At 40.5% G+C, this 20,297-nt stretch overlaps 1 protein-coding gene across 1 annotated transcript; it reads right to left on the reverse strand.

Moving 5' to 3' along the window:
• Positions 1 to 2,012: 2,012 nt before the first annotated feature.
• LOC306980090 (glycerol-3-phosphate dehydrogenase [NAD(+)], cytoplasmic-like) lies at positions 2,013 to 19,259 on the reverse strand. Its single transcript, XM_079579330.1, has 8 exons — positions 19,180 to 19,259; positions 11,113 to 11,290; positions 10,895 to 11,035; positions 7,755 to 7,893; positions 7,530 to 7,642; positions 5,070 to 5,306; positions 3,539 to 3,645; positions 2,013 to 2,290 (listed from the first exon to the last, which is right to left on the reverse strand). Exons 1-8 carry the CDS (start codon positions 19,218 to 19,220, stop codon positions 2,194 to 2,196), a joined length of 1,053 nt encoding a protein of 350 aa, XP_079435456.1. The 5' UTR covers positions 19,221 to 19,259; the 3' UTR covers positions 2,013 to 2,193.
• Between the last annotated feature and the right edge of the window lie 1,038 nt (positions 19,260 to 20,297).

Consider the following 20,297-nt stretch of genomic DNA (forward strand, 5'->3'; position numbering starts at 1 on the left):
ACTTGTATGCCAAGTTTAGACGAGGTCCGATCTCTGACTTATCCTTTATACTATTTTTTTTCTTCAAACTAAATTATCCACAATTGAATAACACTGATATGTAAATGTAAATCAATATGTTTACAGAGAGTAAACACGTACTTATTTATAAATTCATAGCATTCGAGCCTCTTTCTGTTCTTTTTTCTTTCTTTTTTTTTTTTTGCAGTGAAGTGCTGTTCACTGACTAAATTTAGTTTGACATTTGCCCTAGGGTATTTTTAGCCTCAATAACTATGTCAAATGTTTCAACTGTATGAATTGTGTAGCCACATTCTTCTGCTGTAGTATGAAGCTGTTTGTGTATTGACACTGAGAAGGTTGTAAACAAAAAACAGTGACATGCAACTTCTGGCTGAATACAATTAGAGGGTGTTTACCAAGACAGACCTGTGCTAAATAGGGAGTGCAAAAAAGGAAAATAAAATATTATATCTTGTGGGCTTGTTGCACCTAAGTTGAAATATCCGGTATTAACCTCTTAACTAGGGTTGCTCGATTATTGAAAAAAAAATAATCACGATTATTTTTGTCATAATTGAAATCACGATTATTCAAACGATTATTTGTTGCCTTTAAAAAAAAGTCTATCTTTATTTTATTTATTTATTAATCAAAACACTACACTTTATGTTTTCTGGACGGTCATAAAAGTACAAATGATTTCAAGTACGCCTTGATTAAAGAGAGGTCTCTGTTTCACACCTGCCCCCTGCTGGCCAGCCCTCACACCTGCGCAAGTAAACTAAGCAGTGCGGCCTGATGACATCATCACACCGCGCTGTTTGTTTTTATGTCAGACAAAAGCGTGAGCCATGGCACGTGAAAAGCGAAGGGAAAATAATCCCAGCGGCCTGAAATAACGCAAGTCTGCTTTGCAAAAAGAAAAAAAAAAAAAAACATTGAAAAAAAAAAATGTTTGGAAAAAAATACAAAAAATGAAAAAAAGAAAAATTGAAAAAAACAATTTTTGAAAAAATAAAATAAAAATAAAAAAGGGTTTTTTTCCGATTATGCTAATTTTGTAATCGTTTACTGTTGTAATCGAAATCGTAATCGAATTTCGATTAATTGCACAGCCCTACTCTTAACCCCCACCTGAAACGAGCAGGTTTGAGCATTCTGGTAATTTCTTTAAAAAATCATAACTCTGCAATTGAATGGGCTTGACACCTTTTTATATTTTCAATCATCTCGGGGGCTGGATGTGATCGCCCAGGTCTGCCCTAAATGTACAGAATTTTTTTTAAAGGTTGAATAAATAAAGTAAAGTCTGGTATAGTAACGTTCCCATGTAAAATGCCTTGTTTGGGCTGCTACTGCTTTTAGCCTCATTTGAACCATTAATAACAGTTTTGCACTGTATTCATTCCTTTACCACTTCCATACATACTACACACAGACGTCAAATGTCAAAATCCTGTCAAATCTTCATATGGAAATAAGTTGTCATGTATAAAAATGCCCCGAAATAATGTTAAGGTACATGATCATGATTATGGACAAAGCCAGGTTTAAATGTTTTTATTTTGGTGACATATATAAAGCAAATATTGGGCAATAAAAAAAAAAAAATGTATTTACTCTTTGGATTTCAAAGGCTCAATACATCATATTAGTCAAGTATAAGACAGAACATTGTGTAGGTGCTGCAGGAGGCGATTTTGTTCCAAGCCTGGGTAAAGCTAAGAGTTTGTTTACTCAAAATCCCTACGATTTTAAATATACGGCGCCTGTTGAACGCTGCATTGGGAAGTAAAGTCCCCCAGAAAGGTCACAGTTGGACAGTGCAGGCAATGGTAAAGGTGAAGACTAGTTTAGGATGTCAAAGCTCGTGTTACTAAGCGGCAACTCAAAGGGTCTTCAGCGAGTGAGAAGTCGAACAACACAAGAAATACTGAAAACAAAACGAGAAAAGGGAAGAAAAAAAAGAGACAAAATGCGTTTATTCAAAAATATAATGTTATCTGCATCACAGTCAAGTTCAGTTAAGGCCTTTCTGTTTTAAAGACTGACGTAATGCACATTAAGTTATTCAGTTACAACAAACATACACAATAAATCATGGAGGTAAAGTAGGACAGTTAGTAACAGCAGCCCGAGAGTGTGGTTTTGTTGAAGATGTCTGCAGTCCTCTGTCGTCGGTCCGTGCGATCACAAGTGCTCCGGGTGGTTTTGCAAACAGTTGATGAACTCTGTGACTGGACGGCCATTGAAGCAGATCTCGTAAACAGCAGTGAAGAGAGGGAACCTACAAAAGGAGAAATATTTGAGTTTAGAAAAAGAAAAAAAGAGTCAGTGGTGTAATAAACAGTGAAAGAATCAAGTATAGATGAGATGTGGAGGAAGAGGCATTGTTATTATTATCTGAAACTAATACTCAAAGATTTTAATAAAACTCTACATAAGACACATCGTGGCAAACGTGGCGGCCATCTTGTGACTGGTCGGTGAGGCTAATCCCTATAGCAACCAATGCAAAACAAGGAGCAGAATTTCATTGATTCGGCGGCAGAATGTGAGATACGCTCATTGTTTGTGATTGGTTGTATTATTTCTAAGTCTACAATCAAATGTTTTGTTGTTTTGACTAGTTAAGAAGTTCTTGGGCATTCGTCCCAGATTATTTCACTTGTTCTGAGATGTTTCTGACTCGTTTTAATACGTTTCGTCCTTATTTCAGGTCATTTTCTTTGCCAATGGGGTAAGAAAATTGGTCTTAACTCATTGGCAATTTTACTTTCTTATTTCAAGCGAGATTTACCATAGAACTGGTCTGAAATGTCCTCAAACAAGCAAAGTAAACTTGGTCCGATCAGGAAAAATGTCTAAATTAGTTAAAACCGCTCAAAACAAGATACATTTCCTCAGTTCCAGTTATTTAAGGCAATGCTTGATATTTACTTTTTGCAGTGTAGGTATCTCAGCCAGGATGTAATTTCCTGAAATGCTAAGTTGTGTTGTTTAGCCGTATTAGCATTGTTTTCTCCATTCATTCCCAGGGTTCAGGGGTTACCATTCCGGTGGTTGGCATTCATTGTATCACTGTCCCATGTTCAATATTGGTCATGTCGTGTTAAAAAGTACAGAAATGCTCTTATTTGACATAAATAGAACTGAATTTGAAGTGTTAAAAATGGAAAATACAAATGTAGTTAAAGTCTATGCAACTGAGATAAACTTTTAAAAAATTCAAAAACGTCACTCACAAATCAAAGAGTCACGAATAACTAAAAATAGATCAAGCAAATAAGTGGTTTTCCCATTTGATGACATTGCACTGGGTTAGAAGGGGGGGTCACAAGATGGCCGCCAGAATTGCCAAACATATTACTATGGTCATGTCTTATCTGAGTTTTATTAAACATCTTTGCTGATACAATTTTTTTACTAACCCTGTTCCTACCACTACAGCTACACTTCTGCCTGATTTCTTTATAGAAATAAAGATAACATGGGAAACCTGGATAATGTCCATTTGTAACATTTGCAGACTCACTTTTGCACCATGTTTTTCTGTGTCAGGACTTGGTTGACCTCCGCCGCTGTGGCTGGGCCCTGCAGTTTCTGTCCATTCAGCAGCTCGTTTTCTAACTGTTCAATTGTCTGAAACGAAAAGTAAAACACAAACTAATATAATAACAAGTACAGTGATACAGCCTGACTAACACCTTTAACTATTATGTCAATAATGTAATAAATAAATAATATGACGTCTTACGTTATTTGGCTCAACAATGTGATCATTACATTAAAACAGGCCAAATCTATGTCACTGACATTACTAACAGTGGTCAGAAGACACTGTAATGAATGTGCCAGTTCTAACTTAGCCAGAATAAATAGAGCAATTTACATTAAAGGGACTATACGGAGTTTAAAAATGTTAAAATTATGTATTTTCCTTCCCCTACATGTTCCAACAATGTCCGAATGTGTAGAATGAGCCCAGACCTGTTCACCACAACTGCCTCTAAAATCCTGCACTGTCACTCAGAAACGTGTTATTTCGGGTCCGAAGTGCCGTCATGCATGAGCTTAATATAGAAACTGCAGTTACACATATGACCTGAGATGGCAGTAGTGAGTATCAAATGGCGAACTTGCATCCAGCCCCTTTAACGGACTGGTCAAAAGTCTGGAAATACTTTTTTCAACACTTTTTACATTTTGTGGTGAACAAGGGTGAAATATCTGCCACTCTTTCTTGGCATTTTCTCAATGAGCTTGATAAGGGCATCCCTGAAACAGTCTGAGAAGTCAGAACCATTTCCGGTGACTTCTGTACATCGTGAAGCTCACTGAGAAAATGTCAAACGTGTTTAAAGTAGAATCAAAGGAAAAGAATTTCAACTTGTTTTAGTCTAAAACATAATTCCATACGTGTTCATTCATAAATGAATGTCTTCAGTGAGAATCTACAATGTAAATAGTCTTGAAACAAAAGAAAAACTAATAAATAAAAAAAGTGTTTCCAAATGCTTGAACGGTTCTGTACGTCCAATTTAAAACCAAAAAAACACTAAGGGCCCGCCTGGTGCAAGGACAGCGTTGCTCCAAACAAGATGATTCTCTTGCATGTGCGCAGCTGTTGCGCTATTGTGACTGAGCAGCACTGACCACTGAGTGCTTTTTTGCGGGCTCACATCTTTTCCTCGTCTGCCTCATGTTCTTCCTTTAGCATTACAGGTTTCTATGAGCTTTATCAGGTCAAACAGAAAACGTATCCCACCGAGAGTTAAAAACTGTCCGTGTCCAGTTTCCCCTGAGATAAAGGGATGTAGAGCCGGTCCCGCTGTGGCACGAGTCTGCGCACAGGGACGAAACATGATCCAAACAAAAGCACAAGTTCACCCCCACAACCCCTCTCCCTTCCCCTTCCCGGCCGCGGAAAGACTCTGGTTGAAGGAAAAATGTTTCTCTATATAGGGTATGGGTGTCTGGATCATAGTGCGCTCCTACTAAGCGGCAAAGTCTGCGTTTAGTAACACAAGATCAGGCCCTAAATGTCAAAGTTGAATGTCACCCACTTTCCCCGTTTTGGCAAAGGCCTCTCCGATCTTGCGGTTCCTGCCTCCGTAGCAGGTGGTGATGAGGTCCGCGATGCCGCAGCTCTCCAGGAAGGTGGCGGGGGACACGGCGCAGTTCGTGCAGAAGACTTTGGCGAACGCGATCATCTCCATCAGACCCAGACGGATCACTGCTGCTTTAGTGTTGTCCCCGAATCCAAGGCCATCGCAAAATCCTGCTCCCACCGCCACAATGTTCTGCATCAGACAAGGTGAGGGTTAGAGGTCGTTCTCGTGCACTTGATTCAGGATGTTTTTGACAGAGCCGTTTTTTTTCTATAGACAAACTATGCAAGTTGTGTAGGGCCCCCGCAGCTGCAGGGCCCCACATCTCAAACTACGGTGTTGTTACACTTATGTATACACTGTTGTTAGGGGCCTCTTATGTCTCAAAGATGAGTTGTATCCGCACGGTTCTCATGCATGCAGTTACTTACAGTAACTCTGGTTCTCTGAATGTGCACAGTCTAAAACTAATTGGGCTACTCACAGGCTAATTCTCAGTGGTCAGATAGAAATAGCCGTCAGGAGCAGGTTTGAGTTAGTTTTAAATCAGAGGTTCCCAAACTGTGGGTCAGGGACCAGAGGTGAGAGCATATACCCTTTAACTGCTTACATCAGTGACATCAGCTGGAGGCAGGAAGTGATCAAGAGAAATAAGATTGAACTAAAACTAGCCATTATAAATGTAAAACTACAACTGAAAATGTGGTCCTGTTGTGGCTTTAAAGGAATAGGCCACCGTTTTTACATACTGAGATATGCTCTTACCTAACCTTAGCCGGGTTAATATATCCCCATCTGGTCTTTGTCCGTGCGCTCTGCCAGGCAAACGGAGCACATACGCAGCCTCTCCCACATGTCACATAGCTCCAAAAAAGCTCACGATAGAAGCTACCAAGCTCTTCCACGTGTTCCCTATTAAAATAAAGTTACGTGAAGTGTTTTCATGCGAAGTATATTTACACAGAAATGTAGCATGTCGATTTTATAAGCAGATAAAAAGGGGGACTATATTGTGAGGCGTAATGATACGAGGAGCAAAACGTCCGCGCAGTAACTCCTAAAGACTTCCCCCGCTCACTTCCGTCAATAAGCTTTAGGAGTTACTGCGCGGACGTTTTACTCCTCGTATCATTACGCCTCACAATATAGTCCCCCTTTTTATCTGCTTATAAAATCGACATGCTACATTTCTGTGTAAATATACTTCGCATGAAAACACTTCACGTAACTTTATTTAAATAGGGAACACGTGGAAGAGCTTGGTAGCTTCTATCGTGAGCTTTTTTGGAGCTATGTGACATGTGGGAGAGGCTGCGTATGTGCTCCGTTTGCCTGGCAGAGCGCACGGACAAAGACCAGACGGGGATATATTAACCCGGCTAAAGTGAGGTAAGAGCATATCTCAGTATGTAAAAATGGTGGCCTATTCCTTTAAGGTGCCAGAACAAGAGGAATGACATTTGAGACGATAAAATAAGGTTTATCTGATATTTCAAAAAACAGTTAGACATTTGTTAATCGTTGCTATGACAACAGCTACAATGGAAATAGATTGGAATCTCACTTTCTGCCTTCCTGGAATGTTTACAAACAATTAAAGGGTCTATGGGACCATTTCCCATTTTAATAAGTTGGAAAATAGACTAGTAGTGGCCCTATATCCCAGTCTCAGTGGCTTAGTGGTTAGTGGTTCTCACACAGAGGGGCGGGGCCTGAATTGAGGTCATTATGTTCCACTTCTGCACAGTGGAACTGTTTTTGATCGTAAATGGATTTGCTCTTCGTCGAATAACCATGGGACGTGTACTGTAGGGCCCCCCATGTGGGTTTTTGCTGAGGGCCCCAGAAAGGCCAGCACCGGCTCTGGCTTTTGATGTAAAATTTGGATTCTGTTATGAAAACCTTAAAGGGGGGTATTATGCAAAATCAACTTTTTCAAGCTTTACATCATGTTATTACGTCATTCCCTCATTAAAAACATGCCTGAAGTGTTGCCTTGGCACATTCACGTATTTTGGAGTAATCTGTAAAAACTCTGATGGCCATTTTAGGGATAGGTTTGCCTGAGTCTTCCTAGGACCGCCCCCACCTCCTGGAGACGCCTCCGAGCTTTCGTCACCAGCCGAGTAACCAACCACTGCTCCTCAGCAGAACCCCCTCCCCACTGATGCCACAGACAGCGTGTGGAGGGGGCGTGTCGGAAAGGCTCAGAGGTTCTTAGAGAGACAGAGGCCTATTTCAAGACATTCACTACAGCCATTTTGAGAGAGCAATTTTATACAAGGCAGTTATTCTAATTTACTGCATTTACAGACCAACAGAAGGTTTGCTCATCATTGTAGTGTGATATAGACTGGTGCTATGTGATTGAAAAAAGCAGAATACCTCCTCTTTAAAGAATAAAACACAACAGACCTTGAGTGCTCCGCAGATCTCCACCACATCGCTCTCCTCCACCACGGTCACACGGAAATTGGTCGTTTGCATCAGCTCCTTCAACATGGGCCCCACTGTTTTATCTGTGCAACCTTTAGAGAAAAAAAGAAATTAAAAGAAATAACACATTAATAATATTTTAATGAAACAATAACACGTCGAATAATGTAAGTTGGGTTGTTCAGTTTCAACAATGTGCCGTACCGATGGTTGTCTCACAGAACTTCTCGTCGGCGACCTCGTTGGCGATGTTTGCTCCCATCAGGACGGTCATAGTGATGCCCAGTTTGGCTCGGATCACCTCTGAGATCAGCTTCAGCCCGTCGGGACTCGCATCCACCCCCTAAACGGAAATCATCATCACCGTTACGCAGAAACAAGAGAGGTCCCGATCAGAGACACGAGTGAAGAGAATGAAAAGACAAGCCAAAGTCAACAGTGTTTTATTTGCTTATCCACATCCTCGTTTATTTCCCCTGATCTCTGAGTGGAATTTACTGCCTCCCAAAGCAAAATGTCTCTTACTTCAAAGATTCACACTCATTCCCTGAGCTCCACATGAGACACTTCTCCACGTCATGGCTGAACTTGTCATCTGTATGCTCCCAATCAATGTTTTTCTCACACCGCGAAAGCGACATTTCGGGCGTCAAGCCTTCATCGGTCATGTTTCACTGCTTTTCGGGTCGTGCACGCGTTTCAGATTTTTGTGACGTGTGTGTCTTCTCAACCTTTAGATCTTTGTGATGCAGACATGGACCACACTCCCCAAACACATCAATGAACAAGTATCTAAAGCAGTGGTTCTCCATGAGTTTTGCGGCCCAACTTCAACCCAACATGACACAACCAAAAACAATAACTTCAATTTATAATGGGAATATTTGTCTTTTTGCTTCTGTTATAGTGTTAATCTCATTTAATTTAATTTTATTTAATTTATTGGTTTATTTTGTCAGAGCAGTGCATGTTAAAGGAATAGGCCACAGTTTTTACATACTGAGATATGTTCTTACCTTCGCTTAGACGAGTTCATTTGTACCTGTCTGGTCTTCACGTGTTCCCTCAGTGATGTAAACACAGCGCAGACGGCGTTAGCATTTAGCCTCTCCCTCTCTCCACTATAGCTCCAAACGAGGTGAAGATAGAAGCTACCAAGCTCTTCCACGTTTTCTATATTTAAATATGGTTACGTGAAGTGTTACACTATAAAGCCACAGGTAATAATACCAGGAGTAGTTCGACATCTGCGTGGTAATATCTTCACTTTACTGTGCGGATGTCAAACTACTCATGGTATTATTACGCCTTACAATATAGTTCCCCTATTTATCCTCTTAGATAATCTGCATTGTTAAATTTTATGTAATTATACTTTGTAGTGTAACACTTCACGTAACCATATTTAAATATGGAAAACGTGGAAGAGCTTGGTAGCTTCTATCTTCAGAGAGAGAGGAGCTATAGAGGAGGAGAGGCTAAATGCTAACGCCGTCTGCGCTGTGTTTACCTGACTGAGGGCACGTGTGAAGGAAGACCAGACAGGTACAAATGAACTCGTCTAAGCTCAGGTATGAACATATCTCAGGGATCTCATGCATGTAAACACGCCACCCTAGATTGTAGCCATGAGCTAATTTGCATCCATTTATTGTCGTTTTTTTTAAAGAGGATTGCAACTCATTTTTGAGTCTTGTTTTAAATTTTTCACACAAAATGGCAGCTTTAAATGGGTCTATAATGACCACAAGACCTAAACCAAGTCTGAAGGATTGTACCAGGTCAAACCTTTAGACATAACAGGAAAAACTGGGTCCAACCAGTGGAGTTAGAGTAGCAAAACTATTTACTCAAGTCGAGTAATGTTGCTTTAAAATAATTTTACTGAAGTAGAAATAAAAAGTAACTCATGTTTCAGTAAATTAAAAGAAACAAAACAAGGAATAATGTGAAAAAAATCTAATAATTTCAAAGAACATATCATAAAAACATGTACAAATAAATCATTAGGAACAATTATTTAAACACTGAAAGACTCACAGTGACACGAGTTACTTTTTTTTTTTACTGGAGTAAAAGTACACATACTTTTATTATTACTTATGTAGAAGTAAAAAGCACTGAATAATAAAAAACACTTGCAAAACTACAATTACTTCAAAAATGACTTAAGTACATGTATTTGAGTAAATGTAACTGAGTACTACCCACCTCTGGGTTTTACACAAGACTAGTAAAAGTACTTCACTTAGAAGTAAAAAGCACCGAATAAAAAAACAACTTGCAAAATTACAATTACTTCAAAAAGTTACTTTAGTACATGTACTAAAGAGTAAATATAAGTACTACCCACCTCTGGGTTTTACACAAGACTAAACTATGTGGTGGTAACTCTGATCTAAAAGAACTAAAACCTGAATACAATGGGCTCTAGATTTACTACAGTTTGTGCCACAGTTTGAGAAACACAGCTCTAAAACATTCATACGGCTTAGTCAACAAGTCTTCAGTGGGTTTCTTGTCAGTTTGATACTGCTCCAAAGAGGTTTCATTTCTTCTGCTGTATTCTAACTGGAGCAGTCACGATCAAGGCCGTGGGAACCCAGGGTGCTGAGGGCGCTGCAGCACCCCCTGGCGGATAGTTTGTGAACTGCAGGCAATATTAACCCCTTAACTCCCACCTGAAGCGAGCACATTTTCTCCAGCTTTACCCCAGTCCAAAAGCTTCTGGAAAAAAGGTGTGAAAATAGCAACAAAACTGAGACGAAAACAAGGATGAAAATGTGATAAGAATTTGACAAAAAAATGCGAATAACTTGACGAAAAAGTGACAAAAATTTACAAAAAAGGGACGAAAAATTGAGAAAAAATTGACGAAAAAGTGATAAGAATTTGACAAAAAAAATGCGAATAATTTGACAAAAATGACATGACTGCCCAACAAAAAAAGTGATGAAAAAAAATCTGATGTGAGGAAAAAGATCAATTCAGTTTTGTAGGTCTTTCAAATGAGGTGTTACACTGGCCTACAGGATTTGGGTAAAGATGAACTGGAGAAAATGCTCTCAGTTTAGGCGGGAGTTAAGAGGTTAATAAATAGGATTTATGCACAGAAAAAGTATTTTGAGGGTACATTTTGTCCCTCAGCACCCCCTAACTAAAACATCTTCTTCCACGGCTCTGGTCAAGATGCTGACTGGAATCAGGCCTGAAATAGTTCCTTATTACAGGATGTAAATGAGCTGCAGCTTCTATGAACTCCTCCATGGCACAGGTTCTTCTAACATCTTGCCTTCAACATCCTTTACCAATTACACCGTATGAAGTATGATCAAAGCGAGTACCTTTATAAGCGACAAGCCCACCGCGTCCTTCTTAATGTGGTCTTTGATGGTGTCACAGACTCGGACGATGAACTGATGAGGGACCACAAAGATGAGAATATCTGCTCCCTTCGCCGACTCCGCCAGGTCTGGGATCGCCACCTACAACACACGCACAGCACTGTAATAAACACAACCCATCTGTAGGCTCTTCAGAACGTCATCTACTCCACACTGACCACATTGGCCGGCAGCTTGTGTCCGGGCAGATACTTGACGTTTTCATGGTCCATGTTGATGATTTCTGTGAGTTTTCGACCGTTTATCGTCTCCTCGAAAACCCACATGTTCACTGTGGTGTCGAACATGTCGTATTTGGCGGCATTGGCCCCCACTATTTTGGCGATGGCCGAGCCCCTGGAAGAGAAAAAGCAGAGCCGAGAACAAATTAAAACTCTACATGATCTACTAGACAAGGTGCGAACAACGATTTTGGTTTGAAGGTTGGGGGCAGTAGTAGTTTGGGGGCGATCGAACAAATATATACTTAATGCTTAGGGGTGGTTACCATAGGAACTGGTGCTTGTTAGGTTTAAATGATTTGTGGGCCACATTAACCTCTAAAAAAAAAGTAAACGCATCCGCACAGTAAAGTGAAGATCACTACGCGGATTTCGAACTACTGGTATTATTACGCCTTACAATATAGTCCCCCCTTTTATCCGCTTAGAAAATCCACATTGTTTAAAGGAATGGGCCACCGTTTTTACATACTAAGATATGTTCTTACCTCACTTTAGTCGAGTTAATATATCCCCGTCTGGTCTTTGTCCGTGCGCTCTGTCACGCAAACGGAGCACATACGCAGCCTCTCCCACATGTCATATAGCTCCAAAAAAGCTCACGATAGAAGCTACCAAGCTCTTCCACGTGTTCCCTATTTAAATAAAGTCACGTGAAGTGTTTTCATGCAAAGTATATTTACACAGAAATGTAACATGTCGATTTTATAAGCAAGAAAAGGGGAACTACATTGTGAGGCGTAATGATACGAGGAGCAAAACGTCCGCGCAGTAACTCCTAAAGACTTCCACCCGCTCACTTCCGTCAATAGAAGCTGGAAAAGCTTCTATTGAAGTGGAAGAGCTTGGTAGCTTCTATCGTGAGCTTTTTTGGAGCTATATGACATGTGGGAGAGGCTGCGTTTGCGTGACAGAGCGCACGGACAAAGACCAGACGGGGATATAGTAACTCGGCTAAGGTTAGGTAAGAACATATCTCAGTATGTAAAAACGGTGGCCTATTCCTTTAATTTTGTGTATTATACTTTGTAGTGTAACACTTCACGTAACCATATTTAAATAGGGAAAACGTGGAAGAGCTTGGTAGCTTCTATAGGGGTCACATCATACACTGTACATAATAAAATATATATAAATAATAATAATACATTAAAAATGCACATAGATTAAAATTGTGTTGAGCCTGGTAATGACAACTGGAGCAACAAGAACACGGACTATAATACGTGTATTAATGTGCCCTTATGTCATGAAAACTAGTGAATGTGGCTGATATTTGGCATTGGAAACTGAAAGAAATATATGAATGGTCGCTTTGTTACTTGCTTTGTAGCGAACTTGCAGGAAATAGTAATAGTGTAATAGTGTTTGCTTCTGTTATTATGTGAATAGCTCAAACAGTGGTTGTGAGTCAAAAAGCTGTTCTGAAAGGAAACGAGTTCTTCATTTTTTGTTTTGTTTCTTTGCTATTGTTCCTTGTTGTTGTTTTGTTTACACTGATTATACTATGAGAAATGAAAGGTTCATCATTTTGAGTTGGGGCAAGGCGCTCATAAGCTTTTGCTTCAGCCTACTCCTTTTGAGCAAAATGTATGCTCAAATAAATAAATACATAAATACATAAATAAAAAAATTATATCTTGACCAGTTTTGGAGCTATAGAGGAGAGAGGGAGAGGCTAAATGCTAACGCCGTCTGCGCTGTGTTTACGTGACTGAAGGCACGGGTGAAGATCAGACAGGTCCTAAAGAACTCGTCAAAGCTAAGGTAAGAACATATCTCAATATGTAAAAACGGTGACCTATTCCTTTAACTATGTTTTAGCAAAAATTGTGTCTAATGTGTCATATGCACTTTAGACACAAACTCAGGCCTGTGTTTCCCCCAGGCCTGAGTTTGCCCCCTCTATACTAAACAGACCAGTCTTACTGTTGCTGAAGCCTCCTTACACAGTCTGGGGATGGTGCCAGAATATAATACATGATTATGAACATTACTGCTAAAGTAGTAATACAGCAGTAGTCTTTGTCAGATTGGATATCTGCGCAGTAAGATTACAAGTTACCGTCTGAGTCTGGAGAGTGTCTTTATGGACAGAGAAATTAGACACTTGTCCCAGAGACATTTAAATGTCAGAGTGGTTCAGGATTACCAACACTTCCACAGTGGATTTGGAGAGCTGCAGAGAGGCCTGTGATACAAAAAGAGGGGGAAAACTATCTATCTCGTCTGTCTAATGAAAAACACTTAAACATGACAAAACTAAATCCCATCGCAGGAGACTACTTGACTTGTAAACCGTTTTTATTGTTAAATCCTGAACACGATCCCATTCATGAACCCTGATTCCTCCAGTAGCTCTTTGGGGACACTTTTGTATTGGTTTCTGGGGCGATAAATGCTCTCATTACATGGCTGAATGGGAATCCGCAAAGTTAGATTGCCCTAAAAGTGTCCTGTTTAGTATCTGTGTTGACAATTTGTGCTAAAATCTGTTTCCTCCCTGCTCATTCAAAGTCCATCCCATGAGTAAAGGGTTAACGGGGTTACCTTTAATATTTAAGTAAGCAAACATCAATACTTTTGGACTACTTGCTGTATAAAACTTTCATGTTTTATATCGCAAAATGATGGACATGCTTTGATTTTCAATGCAAAGAAAATGTCTCTAAAGGGAGCAGGATTAATATAGTCAATATACTCAACATGGATGAATGAAAACAACTTTTTTTCTAGTCATGGAACCGAATTTGTCTTGTCCTCCTTTAGTATACTGTAAACTCAGAGATTTGAGACTATGTGCATCTCATTATAAAGCTTTTGTATCAATTTCATGAACTTGCAGGTTTGTTTTTTAGCATTTCTGTGACAGTGACTCTGAAAAGTGACCCTGCGAGTTGTGAAATGTGCCGATGAACTCGTCCCTGTGAAGAAAAGGGATGCTGCAAATGTGTTAAGCAAGTTAGCAATACGTTTGGACACAACTAACCTTTTCATTGCATTGCGTCCTTTGTTAATGTTTGTAAAATATGTTATAAAAATATCAGGTACAGGCCTTTAATTTTCTGAACGCAACGATATTTAACAGTTCAGCACAATTTGGGAATTAATGAATTGATCAGTGTTTTGGGTGTATTGGAAATAAATAATGTTGTCACTGAGCTGATCAATGGCGGCCTCTGACACCAAGATGTCAGAGTGAACCTGTAACCATGGCGACGGACAGCTGGAGCGAGGCCCCCTGATAATAAACATGAGTGTGTTCTCCTGTGGGAGGGACTGCCCTTGGCCCTCTGGTCACTCTGCGCCCTCCGAGTGCCTGTGGTTTCTTATTTAAAGCGTCTGTTCGGGCGACCTAGGTCTCGGGTCAACCCTGTCCCTCAACAGGCTGAGCGGGGGCGACATGCGCAGTTTACTTCACATAGGCCTCTGCAGTGTTACATATACAATGTTGTTTGGTATTTGTGTTTGTACAGTGGTGAGTGAGAATTACAATGCTAACAGGTGTGCCAAAGGTTTTTAATAAAACTCTAGATCGAACAGGACACTCGTTGATGTGGCAAATGTGGCGGCCATCTTGTGACTGGCCGGCGAGGCGAACCCCTACAGCAGGGGTCCCCAACTAAATCAGCTTGAAGTCCGCAAACTTTTCTTTTGTAACTTTCAACATGAGACCAGGGTCCGTACATATGCAGTCTCGCTCCTGAAAATGTTAAAACATGACCACCGGTTGTCTATTTACAAAGCAGAGTTGATTAATGAATCAATAATTTTGCCATTTTATCCATCCATCCATTTTCTTCCGCTTTATCCGGGGCCGGGTCGCGGGGGCAGCGTCTCAGCAGAGATGCCCAAACTTCCCGATCCACACACACCTCCTCCAGCTGTTCTGACCCCGAGGCGACACCAGGCCAGCTCGGAGACATAGTCCCACCACCGTGTCCTGGGTCTTCCACGAGGCCTTGTCCCACTAGGACATGCCTGGAACACCTCCCGCGGGAGGCGACCAGGAGGCATCCGAAACAGATGCCCGAGCCACCTCAGCTGCTCCTTTCGACGTGAAGGAGCAGCGACTCTACTCCGAGCTCCTCCCGGGTAACTGAGCTCCTCCCCCGATCTCGGAGGGTGCGCCCAGCCACCCTGCGAAGGAAACTCATTTCGGCCGCTTGTATTCGCGATCTCGTCCTTTCGGTCATGACCCAAATCTCACGACCATAGGTGAGGGTGGGAACGTAGATCGGTCGGTAAATCGAGAGCTTTGCCCCGACTCAGCTCCCTCTTCACCACGACAGACCGATACAGCGACAGCATCACTGCTGACGCCGCACCGATCCGTCTATCGATCTCACGCTCCATCCGCCCCTCACTCGTGAACAAGACCCCGAGATACTTGCCATTTTATTTCAATGTTATTCAAATTGTTGAAATCATTTTCATTCAGCCATTTACATTAAGTATCTTGAGAGGATGAAAAGGCTTTGGGGTCCGGACTAAAGCCTCTGCAGGTCCAGATTTGGACCCAGGTCCGCCAGTTGGGGACCCCTGCACTATGGCAACCATTGCAAAACCAGGAGCTACATTTTGATTGATTCAACGGCAAAATCTGAGATACATTCATTATTTGTGATTGGCTTTTTATACTTCTAAGTCCAAGTATCTGTTGTTAAGCCACACTAGCATTGTTTTCTTCATTTATTTCCAGGATTAGGAGGTTAGCATTCATTGTATGTAATGTGTATAATCCTGACCTACATCATCCCTGTTCGTCCCTGTTTTATTCTTGTTATTTTGTAATATTAGCGAAAAATAAAATCAAACATAATATTGGCAATTGGGGAATATGTTTTCATCGCAACATACTGTGCGCGAATGCAACTTTAAGTGTCTCATGTGTGTGGTTTGAAAAGATTTAACCTTGGAGTAATTGGTGTAACTGCTTTATCACCTGTGCTACTGTTAAATTATTTGTTTTTTTGTTCTGTGATAAAACTATGGACATATGTGTTTGTATTTATGTTTATGTTCGGTTGTGTTGAGGTCCTGCTCCGGACACTGCTGTTTCTGTCCTTCAGGAATGCAACCGATGACCTCAGCAGGTCCATGTGTTTGTCAGCAGTGACAATGTGATCGACAGCACATCCGTGTAGTTTTGTCACGACTAAAATTCAAACTTGATATTTGATAAAAGTGCAGTGATGTAGTATTTGCTAGAATTTAATAAAATATAATGCAATTTTTGATACTAAATAAAGTGAGTTTCTTTCCAACACAAATGAATGGCAATAGTTTTGTTCATTTTAATCAGGGATAATTGCCGCCAGCCTTTTCAGGGTTTCTACAAAAAGCAGCAAGTCAAATTTGATGCTGCTTTGTATATTGCAATTGTAATGCAAGTACATTTCCACAAATGCAAAAAATTGTGGCATATTTCATTCATTCAATCAAACGGGGCAAAAAGGGGAGACACAATGGGCAACTTTTGAGCGGCATAAAATGTCAAATTTCAATCAGAACTTAGATGTAATGCCAGTTTGAATCCGATTTAATGCCTTTTTATTGACATTTAAAGGAATAGGCCACCGTTTTTACATACTGAGATATGTTCTTACCTTAGCTTTGACGAGTTCTTTAGGACCTGTCTGATCTTCCCCCGTGCCTTCAGTCACGTAAACACAGCGCAGACGGCGTTAGCATTTAGCCTCTCCCTCTCTCCTCTATAGCTCCAAAACAGGTCAAGATAGAAGCTACCAAGCTCTTCCATGTTTTCCCTATTTAAATATGGTTACGTGAAGTGTTCCACTACAAAGTAGAATTACACAAAATTAAACAATGTGGATTTTCTAAGCGGATAAAAGGGGGAACTATATTGTAAGGCGTAATAATACCAGGAGTAGTTTGAAATCCGCGCAGTAATCTTCACTTTACTGCGCAGTAATCTTCACTTTACTGTGCGGATGGCATTACCACGCAGATGTCGAACTACTCCTGGTATTATTACCTGTGGCTTATAGCGTAACACTTCACGTAACCATATTTAAATAGGGAAAATGTGTAAGAGCTTGGTAGCTTCTATCTTGACCTGTTTTGGAGCCTTAGAGGAGAGAGGGAGAGGCTAAATGCTAACGCCGTCTGCGCTGTGTTTACGTGACTGAAGGCACGGGTGAAGATCAGACAGGTTCTAAAGAACTTGTCAAAGCTCAGGTAAGAACATATCTCAGTATGTAAAAACGGTGGCCTATTCCTTTAAGGCCTTAATTTTGGCATAATCCATTTAATGACTTTTAATGTCCTGCGTAAACCCTGATTTTCAGTTCTACAGCCAATACCCACCAATACTAGATAAGATTACAGTGGGAGGAAAAAGTGTGTGAACAATTTAAACAGAAATATAAGAAAATCCGAAGGGCTCACATACTTGTTTCACCCACTGTAATATCTACTGTATTTTACGGACTTTATGTCGCTCCGGAATATAAGTCGCACCAGCCTTGGCAACTACCTGGACACGGAGGCGTAACTGCACCGTTGACAAGCCTCTCCCAGCATCACGATGTTAAAGCACCTATTTATGAACTCGCTCCTCTCCTGGCCATCTTGCTTTTAGCTCGTGATTAGCTTTTTATGGTTTTCTTCAGTGAGAGTAACCTCCTCTTTTCACCAGTACCTCACAAGTCTCTCGCTCACTCCAAACTTTCTTTCTACTGCTCGATTACCCGTTTTTAAATCTTCATTAGTACAGGAGTTGCAGATACTGGTACACAAGCCTAGAGCGCCCTCTAGTGTCTGTCAGTGTGAAAAAAACAAATGTGTTTTTTGCTATATAAGTCACACCTGAGTATAAGTCGCACCCCCAGCCAAACTAGGAAAAAAGTGTGACTTATAGTCCGGAAAATACGGTAGCTGTTTCTGGGTATCTCTTTTTATTGACAGCTTTACATAGTCTTGGAGTTAGGGCTGCAACTAACGATCATTTTGAAAAAAAAAAAGACAAATTTATCACATAGAGCTAAAGTGGCGCCGCTTGAGGACATGTTGATGGAGTAAACTTAAAGTAAACGTTTGTAGGAGGCTCTTTGTGCTAATTCTGCTTTGTGATTGGACGAGACAAAGACAGATATTTATGAAATTTACAATGTACAAAACACTGCAGACCCTAACTTCAAAAACAAAGTAGGTTTTCATCCAAAATACATAATTTTCATGTCTTTTTTGCTCTATTTTAGTCTGTGTTTACTAGAAAACGATTAATCGATTACTGAAATAGTTGACAACTATTTTAGTAATCGATTAGTTGTTTCAGCCCTAATTGGAGTTCACCGTCGTAGAAGAAGTTTCCAAAGTCATCCCCTGGACCGGGTTGGTTGAGTTGAGGATTTTTCAACTCTAAATCGAATCCACTCTGGCCAAGCAGGCTGGTTATAATCCACCTATAACCTTTGGCCTTTGATGACCCCATCCTGTTGACAGCCTTGGAAACCTCTGCACTGGTGACTGTCTTCCTTCCCCTTTGATCATTTGAAGGTTTCTTGCTCTGGGGAAACTAATCTGTCATTCGAGTATCGCCAGTTTGTCCCAATATCCACTTATACCTATCATTTTATAAACCTCATCAGTGCTTTGGGACACGATTTTAAACTTCCTGTAACGGTTTCTTGATTATAAAACACCGGCATGTCCAAAATGTTACTCCGCCATATCTTTTCCACCTCTTCCACCTGATTAGTTAATGAATACACACTTTTTCTTGAGCAACACTATGTACAATAAGTGCAGTTTTTTTTGGGCCACACACATCCGTGCAGAAAAGTTAGCTCGCTCCACTCTTGCAACACACATGAACTTTATAATCCCTTTATCTCACGTTACCAAACATAGATTACTTTATCCGTTTGGGGGGAGAGAAAAAAACACACGGCGTTTAGCAAGCTCGCAGACCTTGACAAAAAAGGGCAGCACATAGAGAGAGACACTGCTGTGAATACAAATGCAAACCCTGACACTTACCAGTTCCCTGAGCCGACCACGCAGACTTTCTTGGGGGCCATGGTTGAGCCTGACCTTCTAGCGCAGGAGGTGCTGGAGAGGAGACAAGACTTGTGCCCAGGAATGAGGCTATTTATACGGGGCCGCAGCTGAGAACCCGGAGTCCCCTCCCTCCCTCCGGTCTGGCCTTCCCCTGCCGCCCCCGCCTCCTGTCCAGTCTGCAACGAGCCTGAAACGAGACACTAGAAGAAGATGCAGAATTTACAACAGAAATGCCCGAGTCACAGAAGGGCCACTGGCTCTAGGGCCACCGGTCCCGCCTCAACCGAGCTTTACCCAAATCTAAAAGCTAAAAAGAAAAGCATCAAAATAGCGAGAAAAAGAGGATGAAAACATGAGAAAAACACGGACAAAAAAACACAACAAAATGATAGAAAAAATAATTAAAAAACAAAAATGTGACAAAAATGTGGCGACGTGACGAAAAGTTTCCATCACTTTTGTAGGTCTTAGCTTTCAAATGAGGCGTTACATTGTTGCTCTCCAGTCGAGAAGGTTTTAGATTTGGGTAAAGCCCAGTATAAAATAAACATGAATCTAAAAGGAATTCCGTGGAGTATGGTGTGCCACAAGGTTCAATTTTGGGACCATTATTATTTATTATTTATATGAATGATTTTGCTTCTGTTTCTACGACCACCTTTCCTGTTCTTTTGGCTGATGATGCCAGTCAAAAAAATATTAATAAAAAGCCGAACTGGGGAAAATGCACTCGTTAATGTTCTGAACGGATCCCATTTTCTCCAGTTTGGCTTGACCCTAATTAAAAAGATTCTTGAGAAAAAAGCACCAAAAAGTGACAAAAACTCAACAAAAATGCAACAAAAATATGACAAAAATGTGACAAAAATTCAACAAAAATGTGACAAAAACTCAACAAAAATGTGACAAAAACTCAACAAAAAATGCAACAAAAACTCAACAAAAATGTGACAAAAACTCAACAAAAATGTTACAAAAACTCAACAAAAAAATAACAAAAACTCAACAAAAATGTGACAAAAACTCAACAAAAATGTGACAAAAATTCAACAAAAAAATTACAAAAATTCAACAAAAAGTGACAAAAAGCTCAACCA

Source organism: Gobius niger (genome assembly GCF_951799975.1).
Source record: "Gobius niger genome assembly, chromosome: 20".
Classification (NCBI taxonomy): Eukaryota; Metazoa; Chordata; class Actinopteri; order Gobiiformes; family Gobiidae; genus Gobius; species Gobius niger.